General features: G+C 41.6%; 1 protein-coding gene across 4 annotated transcripts in view; it reads right to left on the bottom strand.

Moving 5' to 3' along the window:
• The window catches only part of blnk (B cell linker), a 30299-nt gene extending 7768 nt beyond the window's left edge, over positions 1–22531 (bottom strand). The window contains exons 1-8 of one of the 4 annotated variants that reach the window (XM_061690825.1): positions 22432–22531; positions 10332–10378; positions 7260–7325; positions 5265–5329; positions 4495–4538; positions 4282–4399; positions 3879–3982; positions 1796–1868 (exon numbers count right to left, since the gene is read on the bottom strand). In XM_061690825.1, coding sequence (XP_061546809.1) covers positions 1796–1868; positions 3879–3982; positions 4282–4399; positions 4495–4538; positions 5265–5329; positions 7260–7325; positions 10332–10378; positions 22432–22500 — 586 coding nt within the window. In that variant the 5' untranslated portion in view covers positions 22501–22531. Of the gene's footprint in view, positions 1–1795; positions 1869–3878; positions 3983–4281; positions 4400–4494; positions 4539–5264; positions 5330–7259; positions 7326–7557; positions 7622–10331; positions 10379–22431 lie in introns of those variants that run through there. The other 3 variants (XM_061690826.1, XM_061690827.1, XM_061690828.1) reach the window with 3 other exon arrangements.
• Between the last annotated feature and the right edge of the window lie 3776 nt (positions 22532–26307).

Here is a 26307-nt window from a genome sequence, read left to right as displayed (position 1 = left end):
TTGTGTGTATGCACCAAACAGCAGTTCAGAGTACCCACCCTTTTTGGAGTCTTTAGAGGGGGTGCTGGAGAGCGCTCCTGCTGGGGACTCCATCGATCTGCTGGGGGACTTCAATGCTCACATGGGCAATCACAGTGAGAAATGGAAGGGCGTGATTGGGAGGAACGCCCCCCCGATCACAACCCGAGCGGTGTTCTGTTATTGGACTTCTGTGCTCATCACAGATTGTCCATAACGAACACCATGTTCAAGCATAAGGGTGTCCACTATGTGCACTTGGCACCTGGATACCCAAGGTCGCAGTTCGATGATCGACTTTGTGGTCGTGTCATCGCACTTGCGACCCGCATGTCTTGGACACTGGTGAAGAGAGTGGCGGAGCTGTCAACTGATCACCACCACTGATTAGAAGGTGGGAGAAGATGCTGGTCCAACGTGGCAGGCCCGAACGTATTGTGAGGGTCTGGTGGGAACGTCTGGCAGAATCCCCTGTCAGAAGGAGTTTCATCTCCCACCTCCGACAGAACTTTGCTCATGTTCCAGGGGAGGTGGGGGACATTTTGTCCGAGTGGACCATGTTCCGCGCCTCCATTGCTGAGGCGGCCAACCGGAGCTGTGGCCATAAGGTGGTCGGTGCCTGTCGTGGTGGCAATCCCTGAACCCGTTGGTGAACACCAATGGTGAGGGATGCCGTCAAGCTGAAGGAGTCCTATCGGGCCTTTTTGGCCTGTGGGACTCCTGAGGCAGCTGATGGGTACTGGCTGGCCAAGCGGAATACAGCTTTGGTGGTGGCTGAAGCAAAAACTCGGGCATGGGAGGAGTTCGGTGAGGCCATGGAGAAAGACTTCTGGACGATTTCAAGGAAATTCTGATCCACCATCCAGCGTCTCAGGAGGGGGAAGCAGTGCACCATCAACATATGTGGTTTCGTTGACTTCATCAAGCCGTGATCTCCAACTCTCAATGGTGTGGTTCGCAGCCGAGTGTGAAGCGGGTGGGATGAAAATCAGCACCTCCAAATCTGAGACCATAGTCCTCAGTCGGAAAAGGGTGGCGTGCCCTCTCCAGGTCGGGGATGAGATTCTGCCCCAAGTGGAGGAGTTCAAGTATCTTGGGGTCTTGTTCATGAGTGAGGGAAGAATGGAAAGGTAGATCGACAGGCGGATCGGTGCAGCGTCTGCTGTGATGCAGACTTTGTATCAGTCCGTTGTGGTGAAGAAGGAGCTGAGGAGAAAGGCGAAGCTCTCGATTTACCGTTCGATCTACGTTCCTACCCTCACCTGTGGTCACGAGCTGTGAGTCGTGACCGAAAGAACCAGATCCCGGATACAAGTGGCCGAAATGAGTTTCCTCCGCAGGTTGTCCGGGCTCTCCCTTAGAGATAAGGTGAGAAGCTCTGTTATCCAGAGCCGCTGCTCCTCCAAATTGAGAGGAGCCAGATGAGGTGGCTGGGGCATCTGATTCAGCCTCCCAGGTGAGATGTTCCGGGCACGTCCCACCGGGAGGAAACCCCGAGGATGGCCCAGGACATGCTGGAGAGACTATGTCTCCCAGGTGGCCTCTGAGTGCCTCAGGATCCCCCCGGAAGAGCTGGATGAAGTAGCTAAGGAGAGGGAAGTCTGGACTAAAGCTACTGCCCCCGCGACCCGACCTCGGATAAGCGGAAGAAAATAGATGGATGAATGGATATTTTTGTTGAAGTAGCCTTCAACAACTCTGAGTGTTTTTCCCCACCCTTTACTATTCTCAGGTTTCACATTTATACTTCTTTCTTATATTCAGAAGTGTATCTTACTAGCAGGGAGGTTATCTGCAGGTTCTACATAGTTGCCATCCTCATTACTGCCATCTGGATTGATGTAGTCTCCCTGTAGAACAGCAAAAACAACACAATAAATGATGATAACCCCAAAAAAAACACTAAATTAAATATTAAATAGTGATTTTATTTATTAAGGGAAGAAACTCACTCACTCAAACTCAAGTTTATGCCCCCCCTTGTTAAATCAGGAATTAACTGTAGCTAATGACATTTTTGGAAAGCTGAGTCAATTTTCACACACTTTCCCGATCGCACAATTTGACCACACCCAAACTTGATTACCTCGAGACCTGTCCAATGAAGAAATCACGTAAATAGAACCTGTCTGACAAAATGAAGACAGCCAAAAGATCTCAAAAAGCTGCAACAAAACGCCACTGTCGAAAGAAATTCAAGAACAGACAAGAAATAAATTGTTTGACATCTGTCAGTCTGGAAAGTGTTACTAATCCATTTCTAAAGCTTTAGGACTCCAGAGAACCGCAGTGAGAGCCATTATTCACGTATGGACAAAACACGAAACAGTGGTGAACCTTCAAGGGAGTGGTTGACCAACAAAAATTACCCAAGAGCACAGTGAGGGCTCATTCGGGAGGTCACAAAGGAACCCAGGAAAACAAAGAAACAAGTGCAACCAAACCGACCCAAAATATGTCTTGTAAATTTGACTCATCACAAAAAAGTCTTAACAAGTCGGACAATGAACGAATGGATACCAAAAAAATCACAAAATATGTGAAATCAGGTTTCAAAATGGTCAAGAATTGAGACATTCTTTCAGCTTCCAGACGCTGTGGGCGTGTAGCTGAGATCTCTGAAAATCCCACCTCCCCGAGCCATATGTCAACAATTCAGTACTATATTGTTCTCAGTCTTTGCAGATCTTTTCAGCCACCATCAAACATATTTAATATATTTTAGAACCAAAACAAGAAAATGAGTTTGGTTGCACTTTAAGAACTGCGAGCATCTCTTACCTCAGTTTATGTAATGGGCAAAAATGGCATCCATTGCAGAGTTCCAAGGCCAAAACCCATGCTGACCAAAAAAGAACATAAATGGCATAAATGAAAATAAAACCAACCTCTGAAAGATTCCCAAGATTATTTTAAGGACTGACGAGACAAAAGTTGAACTTTTTGGAAGGTTTTTGTCTTGTTACATCTGGCATCAATGTAATTTCAGAAAAAGAACATCAGTCAAAAGAACAGTCAAATACTGTATGGTGGTGGTCGTGTGATGATCTGGGGCTGCTTGACCTGAATGAGTTTCTGTGATTGATGGAATCATGAATTCTGCTCTTTACCAGAAAATCCTGAAGGACAATGTTCAGCCATCAGTTTTGACCTCAAGCTGGAACACACTTGGGCTCTGCAGCCGGACAATGATCAAATACACACCAGCAAGTCAACTTCGGAATGGCTTCAAAACAAACAGACAAAATAAAAAACTAAATGAAGGTTTTGGAGTGCCCTAGTCAAAGTCCAGACTTGAATTCGATTGAAATACTGTGACATGACCTGAAAAAGGCCATTCATGCTTAAAAGTCCTCCATTGTTGCTGAATTAAACAGTTCTCCAAGGAAGAGTGGGTCCAAAATATCTACACAGAGATGTAAAAGACTCATTGCTAGTGATAGAAAATGCTTGATTTTCAGTTGTTGCTGCTGAGGATGGCCCAACCAACCATCCATCCATCCATCCATTTACTGTTCTGCTTATCATCACTAGGGTCACGGGCGGGCTGGAGCCTATCCCAGCTATCTTCGGGTGACAGGCGGGGTACACCCTAAACTGGTCGCCAGCCAATCGCAGATGGCCCAACCAGTTAAATTACTTTTTCACACAGGGCAAGGTAACTTTGAAATGTCTTTTCCTTAATAAATAAAATCACTGTTTAAAAACTGCATTTTGTTTACTCGGGTCATCTTTGTCTGGTATATATATTGTTTGATTATCTTATCTTAAACAAAGCAGGGAAACTGCAAACAAACCAAAAAAAGTGAGAAGGGGGACAATATTTTTAGTATATACTTGTGTCTTGATTTTAATCTTACGTCATTACTGTCCACATAGGTGGGTTCTGGGGGTAGTTGTTGATATTTTTTGACCCTTTTGAAGGCCTTTCTGTGTTCCAAGTTTGGTCCATTATGGCAGCTGTCTGGAAGGCAGAAGCAGAGCGTCAGCATTTGCATAATGCTCTCTTCTTAATTCCCTCGAGGTGCCGGTTTGACAGTGCTTCTATTTAAAAACTCAACACAAAGCACCTGATTCAACTTGTGGTATAAGAGTGGTAACGTATACTAAAAAACTGACAAAACTACCAATCTTATAGAAAATGAGTCAAATCATGTATGAATTTTCAATGTATCAAGACAAATGATGTGGCCTTAATCTGTTCACTACCAGTGATACATTTTAGAGGGAAAATTATGCTTGAGTGAACTTGAAAACGCTAACCAAGATAGTCCCCTGTTAGAAAAGGTGAAGAAGTGGTTCTGGTGAAGACTTTGCAGCAGGGAGGCGGCTCATAGTTGATATTGTGCCCTTGCAGTGCATTGTCATACGTATCATTATCCTGGGGACAACATGCATTGAAAGGTGTGCTACTTTAGAGGGAACTGTAGCACTGTGTAAATAATTTTGCCATATTTTTTTTTTTTTCAAACTTACATATTCCATTTCAGATAAATCTTCCGGATCCACCATCACCTCATCTGTAATCACCATAGATCATCGTATTGGAATTTGAGGAAAACATGCTTCAATTACGAAACGCCGCAAATTGATCCAATCACTTCACAGATAAATCAGTCTTGTGTGTCTGTTACGGAAGCAGTGAAACATGTCTCGCCTTCATTTAAGTACCAAATGATCTGTTTTCCATCATTTATATAATCTAGTCATCCATCCATTTTCTGTTCTGTTACTCTCATAAGGATCACTGGTGAGCTGGCGCCTATATCCCAGTTGACTTGGGAAGAGAGGCGTGCTACGCCTTGGACTGCTTGCCAGTCAATCACAGGGCACATACAGTATAGACAACCATTTGGACAATTTTTAGAAACAATTGTCAAAGTAAATAACTGTTTTGATTAAAAATATGTATATTCTTCAATAAGGTGTAAATGATGACATTAGAATACCGGCTAAAGTAACCTTCAATTTAATTTTAATACACGATTGCGTGCATAGTATGGTAGATTTATGGTAGATGGGACTGATTGGCAAAAATATTAATGAAAATTAACTACAGAACTGTCATTGACCCTAACCCTTACATGAAAACAGAAAGAATTGTTTTTAATAACACTAAAAAGCTTCTAATGGTGTTGTAGTGACCCTGCTACGCCTCAGTTTGCGCTTTCAATTGCGTCTGTTTCAGAGATGGAAACTGACTGTCTTCATTCAAGTCATTTTAGGTGTAAAGATGCAGATGTTACCTTTGTAGTCTCTCACAGGTACTTCTGGAACTGCTTTGCTTTTCAATCTGCCACATGGAAGGACACTATAAGCAGGGTATCAGACTGAAGTTATTTAACATTTTATTAGCTAACTTTCAATTTAATAACTCACTGTAGGGGGCTCGTTTACTCAAAAAAATATATAATAATAATAATAATAATAATAATATGCATATGGTTAATGAGCATTTAGAGGTGCTGCTGTATCAAAATAATTTGTCTTAAAAATTAATAGGGTTACAATATGTTTGTTTTATAAATCCAATCTATTCCTCTTTTGCTGTGGCTTAACATTTAAAATATTGGTGGTTTAGTCACAGACTTTCCCAAAAAGTGGTACGTTCTCATATATGTGGGGATGAAATTTCATTAACTGGCCAAAACAGTGAAATCGATCTTGCCTGGCCGGGAGCTCACCACCCCTGAACCTGCAATTTGTCCTCTTTTTACACGAGCAACAAAGCCCTATGCTTCCCTTGCAGGTGGTGAGTCCACACACAGTCGTTTTAACTTGGTGTATATATGCCATGAACATAAATGTACAACGTAAATGTGATTTGGATCATTCAAATGACAGCATTTGAGGCATGAGGTTGCATTGTTTCTGAACAAAAGGAGAATCTTAGAATAGTGTTAGAAGGGAAAGACAGCTTTGAACTGAACAGACATGTAAGTAAGTTTAGTAACACAAATCTTGAGTGGAGCAACTCCAAGTGGTTTCTATCCTTCAAGGGATTCATATCAGAAACAGTTCATGAGACAGAGGCCATCTGTTTTAGATATTTTTGGCTTCATAGTGTTTCTTAGTGAAATGACTGTGAAAGCAGAAACATTTTCCAACAACACACACAATCATTTTTTTATGTTCGCGGTCTGCTATTGTTATGGCCAACAAACGTTTCATTGTTTTTGTGGTTGTAGTTAGGTGGCAAGCTGTTAATTTTCCATGCATAAGTAGTCTATTATGGGTCAATTTTGACCTGGGCCAAGAATATCCTCACATTATTAAATTATGAACTACAGATCTTTGCAAAATGTATTAATAGCCTTTCTGACAGTCATAAATGGATGATTAATCCGGAATCAATGATTCAGAGTAAAGGGAAAGTGTATTTTCTATGTTTTACAGCACTAGTTTTTAAATCTAAAACCTCTTGGAAGGTAGCTTAAGCCCGTCTGCCATAACCTCAGTCACGGAAATATCAGCTCATAAAGCTTCATGAGTTTATGACCCAGTTTTGATCGAATAATTGATGGCAGGTATTTTGTTTTTGCAGGTGAATGTCTTGTGCCTATGTCAAGGCACCCTCTGACCTCTGTATGGCATCTGTTTCTTATCTTTTGTATTTATGCTCACTCATTTGCTGTTTTCCACAATGTCTCTTCAAAGACTAACATGGGGATGTTTTTGCTGGAATCTGGTCAAATGTGATTGAAACACAAACAGTTCTCGGGACATTTTCAAATTCGCCTGTGAGCACATTCCCCACTGACACATTAAAAAACTGTACATAAGATGTTTGCGATAATCCTCCAGGACATTTCAAAAACTATCAAGGGCACGTTTTTGTGGGAACCTGTTTCAAATGTTCTCGGGACATTTTGCATTTCAATCGCCTTTTGAACACCATTGTCCCATAAATAACACACACATCACAGTTTCACAGTTTTAAGATTGCCAACATTCCCGCCATTTTCTTTGAATTGACAGAGACTGGTGGTAGGTCTAAAATCTATTTTAGTAGATACGGGTCAAATTTAACCTGGAACAGGCACAGTGTACACAAACTTTGCAGCACATGTACAAAAGAATGACATTTTTAAGTATTTCCATTTTTGTTGATTTTAGAGCACTTGATGAAAAGTCATGAAATTTCAGGCTGAAAGAATGGCTATTTTTATTGGTGTCAAATGTCGAATTGGACTTGGACAGTATTTAAGTGTTAAAAGGAAATATTACAATATTAAATGTACCTTTTTAGTTTATTCAGGTAGCTGTCGTCATTTTTCTGGATGTCCTGAGCAATCTTTTGAAGATGCCTAGAAAAAAGATTTACTTAGTTGGTCAGATAGAACCCGCAGTGTAAATGTGAATGGGGAAAAGGTTGAATGGGGCTTTGCTGTTTTTAAATTTTTTTAGAATGGCAAAGGCACAGCCTTAGACTATAAATCATTTTGGTTGGTCGAGTTAACAGCTGCAACACATTCCTTTAAATGTCAAAATAAAAGTCATGTTGTAGTTCACATGGTGAGAAGAACTCACAGAACTTACCGAATCTTTGCTGTGGCAGAAGCTGCGAGTTTACCGAAAATATCCATGTTTTCACTCAACCCGAGGCTTTACATATGTAAGCGTCATTTATCTCATACTGTACTGTAGGTCTAAGTAAGTCACACCTTTGGAATTCATTCTGGTTGCCCCCCCAACCCACCCCCCCCCCCAAAAAAAGAATCACTTCTCTTTTCGATTTCTTGTCACTCACACACTTAAACTAACACTCACACACACAAACGTTGATTTGTGTGACCACAATTTTCAACACATGTCTTGCATCAGCAGGTGCATGTGCTGGGACCATCTCGTGTTGGTTAGTGGTGTTATTGCACTTCCTTATATGGGCCATTGCCATATAATTTATTAATGATTAAGAAACTTGTAAAAAAAAAAAAAAATTATAATTCAGCAATTGTTTTTATGCCGCCTTGGTTTTATGTGGGTAAATGTCTCCCATGCTAAAATAGCCACGCTTTAAGTTCTATTTTCAAAAAGTTATTGATGATTTAAAATTTTAGGCATTCATAGTAAAGGCAATCCTTATTGACAGTGCAAATGATGGTAGCCCTGGCCCATTGATATACACTTCTTTTTATAACGGTAAAGACATAAACAGCTTCATAAAAATGTGTTGCCCTTTAAATTCTATGGGTACAAGTGCATAAATGATAAACTATTTAACTCTTGTCTTTATGCAATTGTAGCGACGGTAAAGACATGCAATAGTTCAGACACTTTCACAAATGCATACATATTCATTCATATGTCAGAAATAACACCATTTATTTTGTCGTCTGCTATTTTGCGAATGCAAAATGGCTGCCTCATCCTGGCACTTCAGCTCACAGATCCCATGTCATATATTGCAACAACACAATGAGGCTCTCTCCAGTGACATTAACAATAAAGACAGCTTGACTGACAAAGAAGGACCATAATAATAATAATTCAAATACTCATATGAGTAAAAAATTTATTTTCAAAAAGACCTACATTGGGCTATGTCAACTGTATTTGATCAGATTATATATAGAAAGGACCCATAATACTTATTTGACACTATTGCAATCTGGAGGTGTAATGTAAGCACATCTTAAATAATTGTATTTTTTTCGACTCTCTCGTGGAAAACTGTAATGAAGTTTGAGTTGTGGAATGAAAAAACAATGCATTTCCAGTTAAAGTCCCAATAGGATCATCTGTTTCAAACTTTTCTAACTCTTTGTCCGCTCAGAACTGTAGGAGAACAGTTATTAGGAAGCATTTTGGATTGATGGATCCATCCATCCATTTTCTGAGCCGCTTCTCCTCACTAGGGTCGCGGGCGTGCTGGAGCCGATCCCAGCTGTCATCGGGCAGGAGGCGGGGTACACCCTGAACTGGTTGCCAGCCAATCGCAGGGCACATACAAACAAACAACCATTCGCACTCACATTCACACCTACGGGCAATTTAGAGTCTTCAATCAACCTACCATGCATGTTTTTGGGATGTGGGAGGAAACCGGAGTGCCCGGAGATAACCCACGCAGGCATGGGGAGAACATGCAAACTCCACACAGGCGGGGCCGGGGATTGAACCCCGGTCCTCAGAACTGTGCGGCAGACACTTTAACCAGTCGTCTACCATGCCGCCTGGCTACTTTCATTTATCGATAATTGCGTGAGGAATCTATTTTTAGACTTTTGTATTAGACTTCTGCATCGGGTGCCGTTGCTCCAATCTAACTTTTCCACCACTGTGACATTTAACTCAAGTTCACCAATCAAACGAGACAAGAAAGTCACATGTTCGCACACAACTCCTTCTATTGGGTGAGTCGTGACAGCTGCGTGCGACTCATGTTTACATTACAAACTAGGAATAACAACATCTTTAAACATGCAGTGTAGTTTTGTAACTGCACAAACTTTGACATTTCAGCCCACTTTTAACTTGAGAAAACACTGTGGTAAATTGCAGATGTTTTGCACTATTTTATGGTCACAACTAACTGTAAAACATGAATCATGTTCTCTCTCTCTCTCTCTCTTCTCTCTCTCTCTCTCTCTCTCTCTCTCTCTCACACACACACACACACACACACACACACACACACACACACACACACACTTTATCAATGAGTCCTGTCAGCAAACAGCTTCTTCATTTAGTCATTTTAGTGTTTAAAGCAAATAATGTTTCTTTTATGCCCTATGCATGTGTTGTTGTTTTTTTTCCACTTAAAATTTAAATGGTAGCAAGTGTGTGTGGACTCCCATTGAACAAAACTTTGAATGTGATCTGTTACTTCTGAACACAGCCACATACCAGTTATAAGAGGGAGTGCAGCCTTTTGCAACCAGATTTATTTGTATTTATTTTATTTAAACTTTATTTAACTTGGCAAAAACGGAACATCTCTCTTGCAATGGTGAGTCCAAGTCATTCAATCACATTCAAATTTGTTTCAGTTGTTTATTTTTACCTCCCCTCTCAAAAAGATATACAAATAAATCAGTTGATTTTTTTTTTGACGTTAATGCTCTGATTTAAAAAGAAATCAGACGTTACTCACTACTTACTCAGTAGAATTTTCACTGAGTACTTTCTTACTCTTAAGTAGTTTTTACTTTTACTTGACTCATTATTCTAAAGTAAACTTACTTGTGTACAATATTTGGCTCCTCTACCCACCTCTGGTGTTAAGGAAGAGATTTTCTTTTTTTTACATTTTTATTAGTTTGAAGGTGGCTAAGGTGAGTGATAAGAATATGGTCATTGTTACTTACTGCCGATGGAGGGAGCTGAACCTGCTCATGTCGCCATCTGACATGTTCTGTGCAAACAAATAGAGATCAGCTGTAAAGATCTGTTAGGTAACAAGATCACGATAGAGGTGATATTGCACATACAGGATGTCAGGCTAATTACAAACGCTAGATGGCAGTATTTCACAACCATTTTGTTCATGCCCTCAGCCTACATTATAATTTGCTACCTAAACTAACATTTAGAGGTGATACTGCGGTCACTTTAGGGCATTTCCAGGACACACATTTATTTCCATATTTTATTAAGCAGCACTTCTTTGTGATAACCACAGACTACGAGCAACAATGCAGGAGAATGTGCCCATGACTTGAGTGTTACTTGGCATTGTACAGGCATCTTATATTTGCAAAGTATGTAGCTTGTTTACATTTACACTTGATTTATGAACAATTTAGTGTCTGCATGCTGATTAAAAATACAACCCTTTTGTCAAAGTACCACATTACCATGCATCCCTCAATGCATCCATCCTTCTATCCATCCATTTCCTCCTGTTTATCCTGTTCAGGGTCACGGGTGAAATGAGGATTTTCCATCTGACTTTGGGTGAAGGGGCAACCTGGACTGGTCGCCAGTCAATCACAGGGCACATATAGACAAACAAACATTCACACTCACATTCACACCTATGGGCAATTTACGGTATTCACGCATGCTTTTGGAATGTGGGAGGAAGCTGGAGTGGCCTGAGAAAACACACACAAGCACGAAGTGAAATGCAAACTTCATCCTGAAAGGCCCACGGTGAGATTAGACAGTCAGAACCGTGTGAGGCAGACACGTTAACCAGCGGGCCACAGGGATACTATGTTATCATCAGCGTTTGGGAAAAAAAAAAAAGATCTTGTATTTTTTTTGTTGTCAAACTTTATTTCTGTTGAGCAGCAATGTCTTCGTAAATGGAAGGAAAATGATTACCATAAAATATGCAACAATACTAACTAAATTATGTATTCCATTCTTCATTCATAATTCAGTGCTCCAGGTCGTTCCATTTTCCTGCTCGCTCTCTCTCTCTCTCTCTTTCTCTCTCTCTCTCTCTCTCTCTCTCTCTCTCTCTCTCGCTTGCTCTTTGTTTTAAATTGTTCCTGTTATGGAACTCTGTGACAGTAAAATGCCATATGAACAAATGGAGGCAGGCAGTTATTCATTTAATGGGTAATAATAAACAAGAATAGTGATGTTCTTTTATCTAGTCCACCTCAGGGAGGCATTTAAAGCACCTAACATGACTTTTGTGTGAACGTGGGAAACTCCAGGTAACAGACAGCCCCAAAAATATGCACACAGTGAACGCCCTTTAAAGCAGAGTCTTGTGATTGAATCATTTGTAAATCACAGGGTGAGATTGCTTAATATGAAAGGCTTTACCTCCTTCAAATAAAATGAACTTTGACCCCACACTTCATCATTATGCGTCTTACAGTGGGGGAAAAGGTGTCTGTATAAATCAGACTTAGCCTTCTGACACAGAATAAAATATCAAATAATCCACCCCAGTGGATACTTAGGCACCGTTCCGATGTTGAATTATTTATAGGAGAGCCTGTGCTTGTTCAAATGAGACACAACTTCTCTCCGAGCTGCAGACTATCTCTCCATTGTATCACACACTGGAAGCCTTGTTGAGCCTCTTTCAAATCTTAATAACTCACCAGCTGTTAGAATAGTGTTAAATTGGCATTTGTGAACAGTTCTTTTAAGCATGACTTCTGTCTTTATACGACAAGGGTGTGTGGATATAATACAAATCTAGTGCATTTTAAGGGGAAACAATCATCTCAATAACCATTTTATCATATTTCTTTCAGTTTTGTGATATAGTTACATTTTGGGAACTGCACTGATGGCTCACACTGATAAAACCAAGTTCACATACTCTCGAAATTGGGACAATTTGCTTTGCCAGAAGAAAAGATGAAGTGCAAAATGATCAGGGTTCACGTTTGGCCTTAGTTTGTTTGGATGTTGTTGCATTTTTTGACTGGTTAGGGTTATTCATCTTCCGTTCATCTTCCGTACCGCTTATCCTCATGAGGGACGCGGGTGTGCTGGAGCCTATCCCAGCTGACTCTGGGCGAGAAGTGGGGTACACCCTGAACTGGTCGTTAGCCAATCCCAGGGCACTATTCAGGGTAATTTTATACCTTTTTGTTTCTGTGTTGCCTATTTAGGAATTATAATATTACGACTACTTTCAACAATTTTATTTATACAATATGCTACGTATTCAGAGTTGCTTTACAGAGCATAAAAAAAGAACATAATTATTAAAGATAAATAGTTAAAATGTGACGGCACGGTGAGATACTGGTGAGAGCGTCTGCCTCGCAGTTCTGAGGACTGGGGTTCAATCCCCAGCCCCGCCTGTGTGGAGTTTGCATGTACTCCCCGTGCGTGCGTGGGTTTTCTCCGGGCACTCCGGTTTCCTTCCACATCCCAAAAACATGCGTGGTAAGTTGATTGAAGACTCTGAATTGCCCGTAGGTGTGAATGTGAGTGCAAATGGTTGTTTGTTTATATGTGCCCTGTGATTGGCTGGCAACCAGTTCAGGGTGTACTCCGCCTCCTACCCGAAGATAGCTGGGATAGGCTCCAGCACTCCCGCGATCCCTAGTGAGGATAAGCGGCTCAGAAAATGGATGGATGGCTGGATGGATAGTTAAAATGTTACGGGCATTGGAAGGTGATTGTGACCAGGTGGGATTTGAGCAGTGATTTTAAGGTGGTGAGGTATGTGCAGTTGCAGATGAGTTGGGGAAGTGTGTTCCGAAGGGAAGGGGCAGCAATAGTGAAGGCTTATTGTCCCCAAGTTCTGTAGTGGTGGTTGGGGAAAGAAGGGTTAAATCAGAGGAACTGAGCCTGCGTTGGGCAGTGGGGGTTTTGGCAGTGTAGCAGGTCAGTAGGAATGGGCCTGTGATCAAGTGCTTTGAAGGTGAGGAGAAGGACTTTGAACTGGATGCTTTGAGGAATTGTGTGGAGGATTTGGAGTCATTGGTTTGGTCTGCTTCTGTCCCTCCAGTGTGCCTTGCTCCTCTGTCATCCAATCAGCTTCTGCCCTCCTCGTGGCCTTCTTACTTGTATGTTGTTAGTCTCAGTGTATTTACCGCTCGTTCCCTATGTTGTGGTGAGTCTGTTCCCACACTATGAGTGTTCTCTTCCCGTTGCCTTTTTGCATAACTATTTTTTAATTCAGTGATGACTCACCTTTTGTTTAAAAATAAATGTAAAAATACAAAAATGCTTTGGCTAGCCCTAAGCTTCAAAGAATAAAGTGGGGTACTGGTACACATACATAATTTTTTAACATCCTTACCAATTTTTAAAATGTGGGTCACCCTACACATGACAAGGAAAAAAAAAAATATGCCTGTGCCAATTGCTCTTGTATTTGTGGTGTACTCGACATGACCAACACACCACAATACACACATCAGCAATATCGGTACCAAGTACAAGCCGCCTCCCCTAAAGCAGACATCTGTCATAGTACCAAGACTGACCTGTGAGAGGCAGTAGTTTGCCACAGGGCATCCAGACTGCCCGGCAAAAAAACAAAGCAGAAAAAAGGAGTAGTAGTAGAGGAAGAAATAGAAGAAGTTAGGCTAACTCTTAGCTTATTTATACAACTCAATTGTTGTAACTCTTCTTGTTATTTGTATTGTGGTGAATGACTTGAGAGACGTGTTATACAATTATTCAATACAACCAGTTGGTCCCATATTTGTATCCGGCAACAGTGCGAAGCGTCAGGTCGGTTCCTATTTGGCTACTGAGACCATGACCCTGCTGAAGTTGGAGTACTGATTGAACAGGTTTACCATTACAGATTGTCGGCCCCCAACCATTTTCTGAACAGATCGGGGAGGGGAAAAAAATACTCTTAACACACCCCACACAATAGGCTAACCAGTTAGGATAATCGTTTAGAGACGTCAGGACTTTGGTGACTTTGGTCAGAAGTGGGGAAAAAATGCTTAATTCAGTGCCATTATTGATATGTGTGTACTCCCGCTTAAACACAATTGAATCTTCATTCAAACTAAAGCATGTTTTCGGGTTGTGGGGAAATACCAGAATATCTGAAGAAAATCTGCACAAGCACAGGGAGAACAACAACAACAACAACAAAAACCACACATCTTCAAGCGAAGACTATGAAACATGGTGATTCCACGATCCTGCTAATTGGTTAGTATACAGTGCTATATCATCGTTCATCATTTACACCCCTGCTGTAGCGTAGATTTTTAATCAAACATTTTTAATGGGTTTTTACAGTATGAGGCAAGTCAGAATTTAGAGTTGTGTGCCTTTAGTGTAGTACCACGTTGTGCCGTAACATGTCGGGCAGCAGTTAGGTTAAGCGATGCCACGTAGAGAAGCTTCCGAACTAATCTCCAGTAATAGACATATATACACAACAGAGCAGAGAGATATGCCTGTAAGCATTTTTGTATGCTCTGTTTGTACAAGTTGTTTGAAAGTTTATATTTACCGTATAAACCATGCTAATTTCTGTTAGCCAGCCTATAGCGTTTCCCATTGTATGTTAGCATTAAGCTAGTAGACTTTTGTTAAAAAACTATATGGTTTGCCTGAACATTTTGGTGTTTAAATATAGAGTTCAGTTTTTAATTGTCTTTTTGTTTTATGTTTCAGTTTTAAAATAAACTACAACTGTGAGACACTATTAAACAGTGAGAAGCAAGCACGGTGTTCCCTGTGCAAATGAGAGAGTGAGAACAAGGCACCAAGGAATACTTCAAAAAGTGTCTTTAAAACGTGGGGGTTAAAAGTATTTAAAAAATGTTTTTTTATCCTGTGATAAACAGGATTCACTATATATTTATTAGAATCATTATGGGAACGGACAAACGTTTGTATTGTCACAGAAAACATTAACTATTTGTTTATGAAACTTCAACAAAGATGTACCGGGGCAGTGATCTTTCAACAGCCTTTGTCATGTCACATGTAACAAATGTTTAAAGTGGCCTTTTCACATGGCTTGTTTTATAATTGTATTATGTAATTATTTTCCAACCTTTTGAGGCATCTTATATATGAATATCTTCATGAATATGCAAATATATACAAAAGGAGCTCTCAGTGGGTGACATTCAGTGACCAGTTATTTGACCTACTGTGCCCTTTGACACATGCTGAGTTCTTGAGTCAAATGGGAAGTTTCATGATAATGATGTGGACTCATGCATATACAGTAAACTAAGTAAAACACTTCCACATCACATAAATTCACATCCACGCATGTTATCGTCTGAACAGTATTTAATGGTTAACCTATGAACATGCATCATTCTGCATCACGTGTGTGACAAAATAAACAGCTTGGCTTTAAAGCATTTACAAGGGTGCACCAAAATGAGGATGTGATAGAACCACGAGTTCCTGACAGACAGTACACAGTGAAACAAGTGGATCGTTAGATTAACACTTAAATCATGTCTTATCAAAAGCAGATCCAAATAAAATCTGGAGTCAACTCACAGGCAACTCAAATGGCGAAAAGAATGAATTGATCTGCATTTATGTGGGGTAGAAACATAATAACTGGGCCGACTTTTAAGAATTTCCCCTCCCGTCTGATCAAAGTCAGCTGAAGTAAATTTATCGGATGCAGCACCATTTTACACCGACTTTACACCGATCTGATCGGCTTGATCGTATCGGCAGATAATTAGCATTTTATCCTGATCGGCTGTGTTATTATAATAGACATGGCGCGATCCATTGTTGTTGTTGTCGCCATGGTAACGAGTGTATCCGGTCGCGTTCTAGTTGACAAGATAATGCCCAGTGATCATAAAAAAGGGGATGTGGTGGTATCGGAATACAAGATTTTATTGCAGTAGTCTGACATAGTGCAATTGTGAAAGACCAAATTCGTCTTGTCGTCTCATCCATGCATTACGTGTTGTCTGTCTCAGACATATTGACTGTCCCACACTGGCATTTTTTTTTAAAAAATAATTTTATTGGTGGTCAGATATTTACAGTACTAAGTCAAAAGACACGCGACAAGGCTAAAAATAAAATAGCTTTTGGATTCAAATATACTGCAGACGATGGCGACTCGGAGTCAATGACATCATTGATCGGATTGGCGAATTATGACATTAAAGCCGATCAGCATAAACTGCTAATTCAAACCGATCAGATCGGTGTAAAGTCTTGTATACTGTATTTAATATTATTGTAAACCACTGTAATATTTTGCACCGGTTTGAAAAAAACTGTACTTAATTTAAAAAAAAAAAAAATTTGGATTAAAAAAAAAAAGGTTTGAGCCACTGTAACATTATGTACAGTTTGAACATAATTCAGTAATTCTTTCGCATATCACAAGATGAATAGAGGGAGCCCACATACCACGAGTGGTACTTGTTTTACAGTTTGACAACCACTGATTACAAGCAGATTTCTTTCCTTTTCATGTGTGGGGTCGCTCACATTTTTTAAATCGGTTAAGATGTTAGTAATCGGTATGTGTGTACTTTGGTTACGTCCGAGTGGTTCTTCCCACCTCCCACCAACAAAGTTAATCCGAAATCTGCAATGCAGTTTTTTTTTTTTTGTGATGCTGACCAACAAAACAGCTTATCCTTCCTTAGTTTTACATTGGCAAGAAAACTTATAGCTATCAAAACAAATACTTCATATTTGTGCCTGGTGAAGGTAAATATAAAATGTCCTCATGTTAATCACTTTTAAAGTTCTTCAATCATGAGAAACAGAATAAAAGCAATAATTAAGTTTTCCTTGCCTCAGCATTATGTGATTACTACAACTTCCTCATGATTTGAAGGTAATAATCTAGTTTTCCGAGTTTAGTTTAATAGGTTGTAATAAAACAATTTAGACAATGGGATTTTTGTAACTAAAAATTGTCAGTGATAACAAAAGCAGCAGCCCCTTAATTACACTATATTGCCAAAAGTATTGCTCTTAAGTGACATCCTATTTCTAATCCATCCATCTACCCATCCATCCATTTTCTTCCGCTTATCCGAGGACGGGTCGCTGGGGCAGTAGCTTTAGCAGGGAGGGCCAGACTTCCCTTTCCCAGGCCACTTTATCCAGCTTTTCCGGGGCGATCCCTAGGTGTTCCCAGGCCAGCCGAGAGACGTAGTCTCTCCACAGCGTGTCCTGGGTTGTTCCTGGGGTCTCCTCCCGGTTGGACGTGCTCGGAACACCTCACCGGGGAAGCGTCCAGGAGGCATCCTAATCAGATGCCCAAGCCACCTCACCTGGCTCCTCTGTGGAGGAGCAGCGGCTCTACTCCGAGCCCCTCCTGGATGACCGAACTTCTCACCCTATCGCTATCTCCGGGAGAGCCCGGAGACCCTGTTGAGGAAGCTCATTTCCATGTATCCATGTATCCTGGATCTTGTTCTTTCGGTCACGACCCACAGCTCGTGACCATAGATGAGTGTAGGAACGTAGATCGACCGGTAAATTGAGAGGTTCGCCTTTCGGCTGAGCTCCTTCTTCACCACAATGGACCGATACAAAGTCTGCATCACTGCAGATGCTGCACCGATCCGCCTGTCGATCTCCCGTTCCATTCTTCCCTCACTTGTGAACAAGAGTGAACAAGACCCCATGATACTTGAACTCCTCCACTTGGGGCGGGATCTCATCCCCCGAGGGCACTCCATCCTTTTCCGACTGAGGACCGTGGTCTCAGATTTGGAGATGCTGATTCTCATCCCAGCTGCAAAACCGCTCCAGTGAGAGTTGGAGATCACGGCTTGATGAAGCCAACAGAACCACATCATCTGCAAAAAGCTAAGATCCAATACTGAGGCCACCAAACTGGACCCCTCTCATGCACCCTTGAGGACACTGCCAAGTGTGTAGAGCTGGTCTACTGTTCCACGGCCATGATGAAGAAAACCTCCTGAATCTGAGATTCGACTTCCCGACGGACCCTCCTCTCCAGCACCCCTGAATAGACCTTACCAGGGAGGCTGAGGAGTGTGATCCCCCTGTAGTTGGAACACACCCTCCGGTCCCCCTTCGTAAAAAGGGGAACTACCACCCCAGTCTGCCAATCCAGAGGCACTGTCCCCGATGCCCATTTTGCAGAGATGTGTCAACCAGGACAGCCCCACAACATCCAGAGTCTTTAGGAACTCCAGGCGAATCTCATCCAACCCCGGGGCCTTGCCGGTGACCTCAACCCCAGAGATAGGAGAGCCTGCCTCAGAGACCCCAGACTTTGCTTCCTCATGGGAAGGCGTGTCGGTGGAGTTGAGGAGGTCTTCGAAGTATTCTCCCCACCGGCTCTCAACTTCCCGAGTCAAGGTCAGCAGTTTCCCATATACACAGTGTTGATGGTGCTCTGCTTCCCCCTTCTGAGATGGTGGACCAGAATTTCCTCAAAGCCATTCTGAAATCATTCTCCTGGGCCTCACCGAACTCCTCCCAGGCCCGGGTTTTTGCCTCAGTGACCACCAAAGCTGCATTCCGCTTGGCCATCTGTTGCCTCAGGAGTCCCACAGGCCAAAAAGGCCCGATAGAACTCATTCATCAGCTTGACAGCTGGGGGGCAAGGAGTATTCCTACACCTCCTCAGCGCCTCTCACCGTGGGAAAATCCAGAGTGGAAGAGAGTCCAACCCCTCTCAAGAGGACTGGTACCAGAGCTGAAGCTGTCTGTGGAGGCGAGCCCGACTATATCTAGTCGGAACTTCTCAACCTCACATACCAACTCAGGCTCCTTCCCTGCCAGAGAGGAGACATTCCACGTCCCTAGGGCCAGCTTCTCTAGCCTCTAGCCGGGGATTGGATTGCCAAGGTCCCCACCTTTGGCCACCGCCCAGCTCACACTGCAACCGACCCCTATGGCCCCTCTCACAGGTGGTGAGCCCATGGGAAGGGGGACCCACATGACCCTTTCGGGCTGTGCCCAGCCGGGCCCCATTTGTTCAGGCCCGGCCACCAGGTACTCACCTTTGAGCCCCACCTCCAGGCCTGGATCCAGAGGGGTCCCCGGTGACCCGCGTCCAGGCAAGGGAAACCTATATCCATTTATCCTATTCATCATAGGGGTTTTTGGGGCCGTGCTTTGTCTGGTCCCTCACCTAGGACCTGTTTGCCATGGGTGACCCTACCAGGGGCGAGAAGCCCCAGAAAACGTAGCTCCTAGGATCATTGGGACACCCAAATCCCACCACCACGATAAGGTGACAGCTCAAGGGGGGGGGGGGCATTCCTAATCCATAGGGTTCAATATGACATCACTCCACCCTTTGCAGCTATAACAGCTTCAACTCTTGTGGGAAGGCTGTCCACAAGGTTTAGGAGTGTGTTTATGGGATTTTTTTTCAACATTCTTCCAGAAAAGCCTGTGTAATGTCACACACTAATTTTGGACGAGAAGGCCTGGCTCTCAGTCTCTGCTCTAAGTCATCCCAAACGTGTTCTATCAGGTTGAGGTCAGGACTCTCTGCAGGCCAGTCAAGTTCATCCACATCAGACTGTCATCCATGTGTTTTTGAAAATTGGTTTGTGCACTGGTGCACAGTCATGTTGGAAGAGGAAGAGGCCAACTCCCAACTGTTCCCACAACGTTGGGAGCGTGGAATTGTCCAAAATCTCTTGGTATGCTGAAGCAGTCAGAGTTCCTTTCACTGGAACTAAGTGGCCAAACCCAGCTCCTGAAAAACAACCCCACACCATAATCTTTCCTCCACCAAACTTTACACTTGGTACAATGCAGTCAGACAAGTACCGCTCTCCTGGTAACCGCCAAACCCAGACTCGTCCATCAGATTGCCAGATCTGGCTTAAAAAAAAAAAAAAAAAAAAAGAAACTGCCAAACTGCTGCTTTTCCTAAAGTGAATTGCGTTCACTGCCACCATACAGTACTCATATCTCATGATATTGCTGACAAGTCAAAACAAAAAAATCGGCCGATTAATGGCTCTTATCTCAAAAAACGTGTATGTAGCGTCACAGGTATCTCAAGGCACCACTGTATATTTAACACCATAGGCGTAGTAGAACTGCACTGCAACATGCAGAGGGCTGTGTTTAATATTTTGACTCACTCATATACCTGTAAATAAAATGAACTAGGGTATGCACCAAAGATTACATACAATGTGGTCAATAAAGATAAAGTCGTGAGAGACTCATTACTTTTTACAGGAAAGTGGAAGCAGAAGTTCCAGTTCAATGTGAACAATAATGGCCACTGATGAACGTCCTCCAGTAGAAAGGGGGAAGTAATTCAACTGAATTGCTTTATGCATTGCATTTTGAATATCTCATAATGGTCATATTTACAGTGCTACATATACATTTATAATTTAAAATTGAACAAGGTAATAACCGAAGCTGAAATATGTAATTATGAACAGAAAAGTGCAAAATGTTGCACTGAATGTTCAGCATGACAAAACTGACTGTTAATCATTTTTGACAAACAGCCTCTTTAAATGTAATCAGTGTGATGTTGTAATAGCATATTCATATTGCTAGCTAGGATTTGTCCATTTGGAAGTAATTAGAATGACAAACTGCATAGCCGCAGGCCACCAATGTCACTCAGAAGATTAAAACATGAAAAAAAATGGACAATTACAGTACATTCAGGTTGGAAAAAATAAATAAACTAGGAGCTACTCCATGAGTCTCTGTCCATTTATTCTCAGTCCGTTAGCACAATCTTGCATATTGTTCTAGTGGCAATAAACAGAGAGCGCTTAACTAACTTATTAGACCACCACCCAATTTAAAATTTCTGCCAGAGTTCCCCTCAATTAACTGCATTATTCATTCATTCATCCTCCGTTCCGCTTATCCTCACTTGGGTCGGGGGCGTGCTGGAGCCTATCTCAGCAATCTTCGGGTGAGAGGCGGGGTACGCCCTGAACTGGTTGCCAGCCAATCGCAGGGCACATATAAACAAACACCCATTCACAGTCAAAATCACACCCACGGGCAATTTAGAGTATTCAATTTCCCTACCCTGCATGTCTTTGGGATGTGGGAAGAAACCGGAGTACCCGGCGAAAACCCATGCAGGCACGGGGAGAACATGCAAACTCCACACAGGCGGGGCCGGGATTTCAACCCTGGTCCTCAGAACTGTGAGGCAGATGTGCTAACCAGTTTTCACCATGCCGCCGAACAGCATTATTATTATTATATATATTATTATTTCTGTAATCGTTAATACACAAGTTTGTTGAAATTCGAATGAAAACTGTTAATGCAGATATACAGCATGATTGAAAAGTAACTCCCTATTTTTAAGTACTTGTAATTTATTTCTGAACTATAATTCTTACAAGAAACCAAAGTCGTTGGTTTGGTAGAATAGACTTGCTCCTTTAATCACGGAACATACACAAAAATATTGAGAAAAATATTACAACATATGAATATTATAAATATGTGTATTTTAAATTAGGGAGTTACTTTTCAATCACCCTGTATTGTTAATTAGTACTGTTATCATGCATATGCAAACTCACAGATTTACAAAATAGAGAAAAAAAACCACCAAAGCAAATGATCATTTCTTGATTAAGATGTCAAATTATATTAAATTATAATTAATATTTACTTGCATTCCTGAACAGGAAAAAATGTTTTAGTGGTTGAATTGTTTGCTTATTTATTTTTGACTTCTCAGAGAATCTCAGTGAGCAGGCTCAAATCTGGCTATGAAAAGGTGAATTCAGTTTGAAATTCCTCATTCTTTCTCAAAGTGAAATCAAAAGTCCATATTAAAGCTCTTCATGATGCTAGATGGTCTATTTATGTTTTTTTTTAATGACAGATATATAAGAATTTGTTAGTAACTGCTTATTATTTTTAATGCTGGCTATTACAAATTACCCCAATTTATCTCTATATACAATGGCATTTTTCATCTTTTTATCATTTATATTCTGACCAGTTAAGATGCTGTAAAGTAATATAAAAAAGCCTGATTTCCAGAGGAAATAGATCAAAGTGTCTTCTTGGCATCCATCAGCACTCTCAACATACTTCAATATTGGTGTTCTTATCGCTCACCTTCCCCATAAATAAGGCCACTTGGCTGTGGTCCCACCTCTCACACTGCTCTCTGGATGGCAAGTTCATTTCAGTCACAGCGGGAACACTCCGAGTTGAAGTTGTGTATGCCTCTGTAAGTACAGTTATAGACTGACCTGTCACATCCTGCAGCTCCAGTGTTCAGCTTCAGTAGAGAGAAGTGCACAGTGGGAGGTCATTTCATGATTAGTCTTCTACATCCTTAACTAATGGAGCAATTTATGGTGAAATACCTACACTGAGATTCCACTGATGCATCCAAGGTTGGAAGTAGAGAGCTTCTCTGTGCATTTTCTGCATTTCACTTTCAGGTCCTTATTCAATTCTGTTAATGTAATTGGTTCCCATTTCAGGTTAAACTGCCAACAAAAGTGTAAAAAACATCCTCGATTGGCAACCTTTTCAGGGTCATAAGTAACATTGTACGGTTTATTTCTATACCACATGCAGCACCTCACCCCAGTCCCTCAGTCTGATTGAGTGCTTAGATTGAGTTTTCTATTTCTAATTGTTTTTGACTGACAATTACTTTCAAGTGATTCATATCCGACATGGTTTACATTTTATGTGCGCACAATAAAAATGCATAGAAACACTACACTGTTAGACATTCCTGTAAATTCTACAGTTATTTACCACATACCATACAGTAAAATACTTTAAAGTGATTATACGTAACTGAGTACACTTTCGACTGCATCATTGGATTTTGGTTGATGTCACACAGAGAATTACTGTATTTTGTAACAGAAGCCACGTGGCTGCCAGCATGCATTGCACCATGAAATGTTGAACTGTTACCGTAATAAAGACATTAATCCTGAATGTTGATGAACGATCAGGATTAACGTAACATGTATAATGTGTATTATGTTACCCATTGTTCGTTGAATGTGTGTCTTATTTAACTGTTGCATTTATGTTGCACTTTCATGAAACCCTGGCTGTGGGTTGTGTGCGATATAGTGACATCTCGGTTCGTTCAGTTGTATGTTAAGTGACGCTAAGCTAACTATTACCTGGTGACTTATCAGCTGCGTTAGATAGAAGTGTGAATTTCCTTGTGATTGCTCAATTTGGCCACCCCACCACCACAATGAATAATAACATTTATTTTGTTTTTAAAAAATATAGCTTCTGTTTATAGTGTGTGACGTCAACCAAAATCCCATGATGCAGTGGAAACTATTTACTTAAATTATAATCACTTTACAGCATTTTACTGGATATGTGGAAAATAACTGTAGAATTTACAGCAATGTCTATGTGTACTGCAATAAATGTTCCCAGTTTCCATTGCCATATTTATGGCTCCACATAGTGTTTAGGCATTTCTGTGTAAATAAGACATGTATATAACAAGAGTCACATGCAAAAAAAAAAAAAAAAGACAAGAAAGAGAATGATCGTAAAAATCTATTGCGTAGAAATATGGGCAGCTGTGGCCCAATGGTTAAGATCATCGCCTGTCACCATGGGGGAACTAGGTTCAAGACCCCAACTGGGCCATCCGCCAACATCTCCCGGACTCACTGCTGTGGTGCCCTTGAGAAAGACACTGATACCCTGAAATGCTCCCCGGGTGCTTCAGCTACCCCCTGCTCCAGTGTGTTCCACTAACTTGTGTATGTGCTCACTGTGATCGGTTAAATGCAGACAACAAATTTTGTGTGCATGCATGCATATTTATGACAATAAAAGGTGATTCAATTCTATTCTACTGACCACTAGCAATGTGGCCACCATTGCAGAAAAGCATTGTTGTTATCCTTCTATTATATACATGTGGGTTTTTTAGTAGCAGTATGCTTCCATGGGAGGAAGGTCATTGTAGAGGTCAAGAGATAGGAGCGGCGGCACGGTGACCGACTGGTTAGAGCGTCAGCCTCACAGTTCTGAGGACCGGGGTTCAATCCCCGGCCCCGACTATGTGGAGTTTGCATGTTCTCCCCGTGCCTGCTTGGGTTTTCTCCGGGCACTTCGGTTTCCTCCCACATCCCAAAAACATGCATTAATTGGAGACTCTAAATTGCCCGTAGGTGTGAATGTGAGTGTGAATGGTTGTTTGTTTGTATGTGCCCTGCGATTGGCTGGCAACCAGTTCAGGGTGTACCCCGCCTCCTGCCCGATAATAGCTGGGATAGGCTCCAGCACGCCCGCGACCCTAGTGAGGAGAAGCGGCTCAGAAAATGGATGGATGGATGGAATAGATAGAAGCCAATTGCTGCTTTCACATAGTGTCACCTGATTCAGGTAAGCTAATCAACTTGTATTGAGTAAATAATGATTCATAGCTGCTGTATGAATATGATGTATCAAGTGGTGCATGACTCCAGAATCCAATTCAGACTACACACCTCCCACTTTTTAAGTATTGTTTTTTTTCAACAGTAACTGTCATGATTGGTAATTATATAATATTGGACTGGACCCAAAAGCAGGCGCAGGGGAAGGAAGTAGATGAGAATGGTTTATTTGGTAGAAGCTTGGGGGGGGTAGGATATCCGAGGAGTGATGGTGGTCTGTTGGAACAGGGAAGGTGCAGGTAGCGGGAGCGTGGGCAGGTGGAAGAGCTTTGCCCGCATGGCAGGAGTGGGCAGCAAAGTGGGAGACACGGAAGGTGCACACGAACGAGCGTCAATACTCTGTCGCTGGATTCCTGGATCTGACAGGCTTAAATGCAGGCAGTGATGAGTGGTGATTGGGAACAGGTGCTCAGGCGAGGGGATGGTAATAGCTGGGGAGAGAAAGAGAGAGAGAGAGAGAGAGAGAGAGAGAGAGAGAGGGGAGGGAGGGGTGCAAAGCGCCACCCAAGCTCCAAAAGAGGAACTGCAGGGCACAGATCATGACAGTAACTTACTGGCAACAGGTTTGCCAGTATGTTACTGTAGATTTAAGTTTACGATTCAAGTAAACTTGAATTTACAGTAACATACTGGCAGCAGTGGTGCCAGTAAGTTATGGTAAAAACCCGATGCAATGTCTAACAGTGTACAACAGATTATATTCTGTTACAGAAGTGTGACAAGAAGTACAAACAAGAAAATGATTTTAAAAAATCACATACCATTTAGTTGGCCTAGAAACTTCCAACAATATACAGGTCTCTGGTTGCTTTTCCACATACTTGATTAAGGCTCACTCATCGAGGATGTCTCGATTCCAGACGTTTCTTTACGTCTTAACATTGACATGACCAATATCGGAATTGTGCCACAAAGCACAAACAAATTGTGTGACTTGAACCATGGAGAGTAAATCCAGCTATAGAGGAACAGAAATGAATTTCACCATTGTTAACAATTTGGCAGAGGTCTGCACACTTCAATTGTTTATTTTGTGTTTTACTGTTGTAACAATAGAAAGTGGCAGTCCTTCCCAAGGATCTCAGGCATTTTGGCTTCTGTCTAACTAAGGTCTATCATGAGTTTGAAATACTGTAAAGTACATCCATCTGAAGTTTTCTAATCTTGTTGAGGTAAAAGGTTCAGTTCAACTGACTTAAATCAGAGATTTTTATGCTTTGCCCTAGAAATAACCCTAACTATTTTTGAACACTGTGATTACAGAATGGTCAACAGTGGATGGATGGTTAGCACATTTACCTCGCAGTTCTGAGGTTGGCGGTTTAAATCTGGGCAGAGCAGGTTGTATGTTTTCCCCGTAGTTTTTTGTTTGTTTGTTTTTCAAGTACATTCTTCCCACATTCCCAAAACACATCTTAGGTTAATTGAAGACTCAAACTTGTTCCTAGGTGTGAATGGTTGTTTGTATGGCAACCACTCCATGGTGCACCCTGCTTCTCGTTCAAATTCAGATGGGATAGGCTTTAGATTACCCGCCTTATTAACGGCT

This window comes from Phycodurus eques, chromosome 11 (genome assembly GCF_024500275.1).
Source record: "Phycodurus eques isolate BA_2022a chromosome 11, UOR_Pequ_1.1, whole genome shotgun sequence".
In the NCBI taxonomy this organism is placed as follows: Eukaryota; Metazoa; Chordata; class Actinopteri; order Syngnathiformes; family Syngnathidae; genus Phycodurus; species Phycodurus eques.
This window is presented reverse-complemented; position numbering and strand designations above follow the sequence as displayed.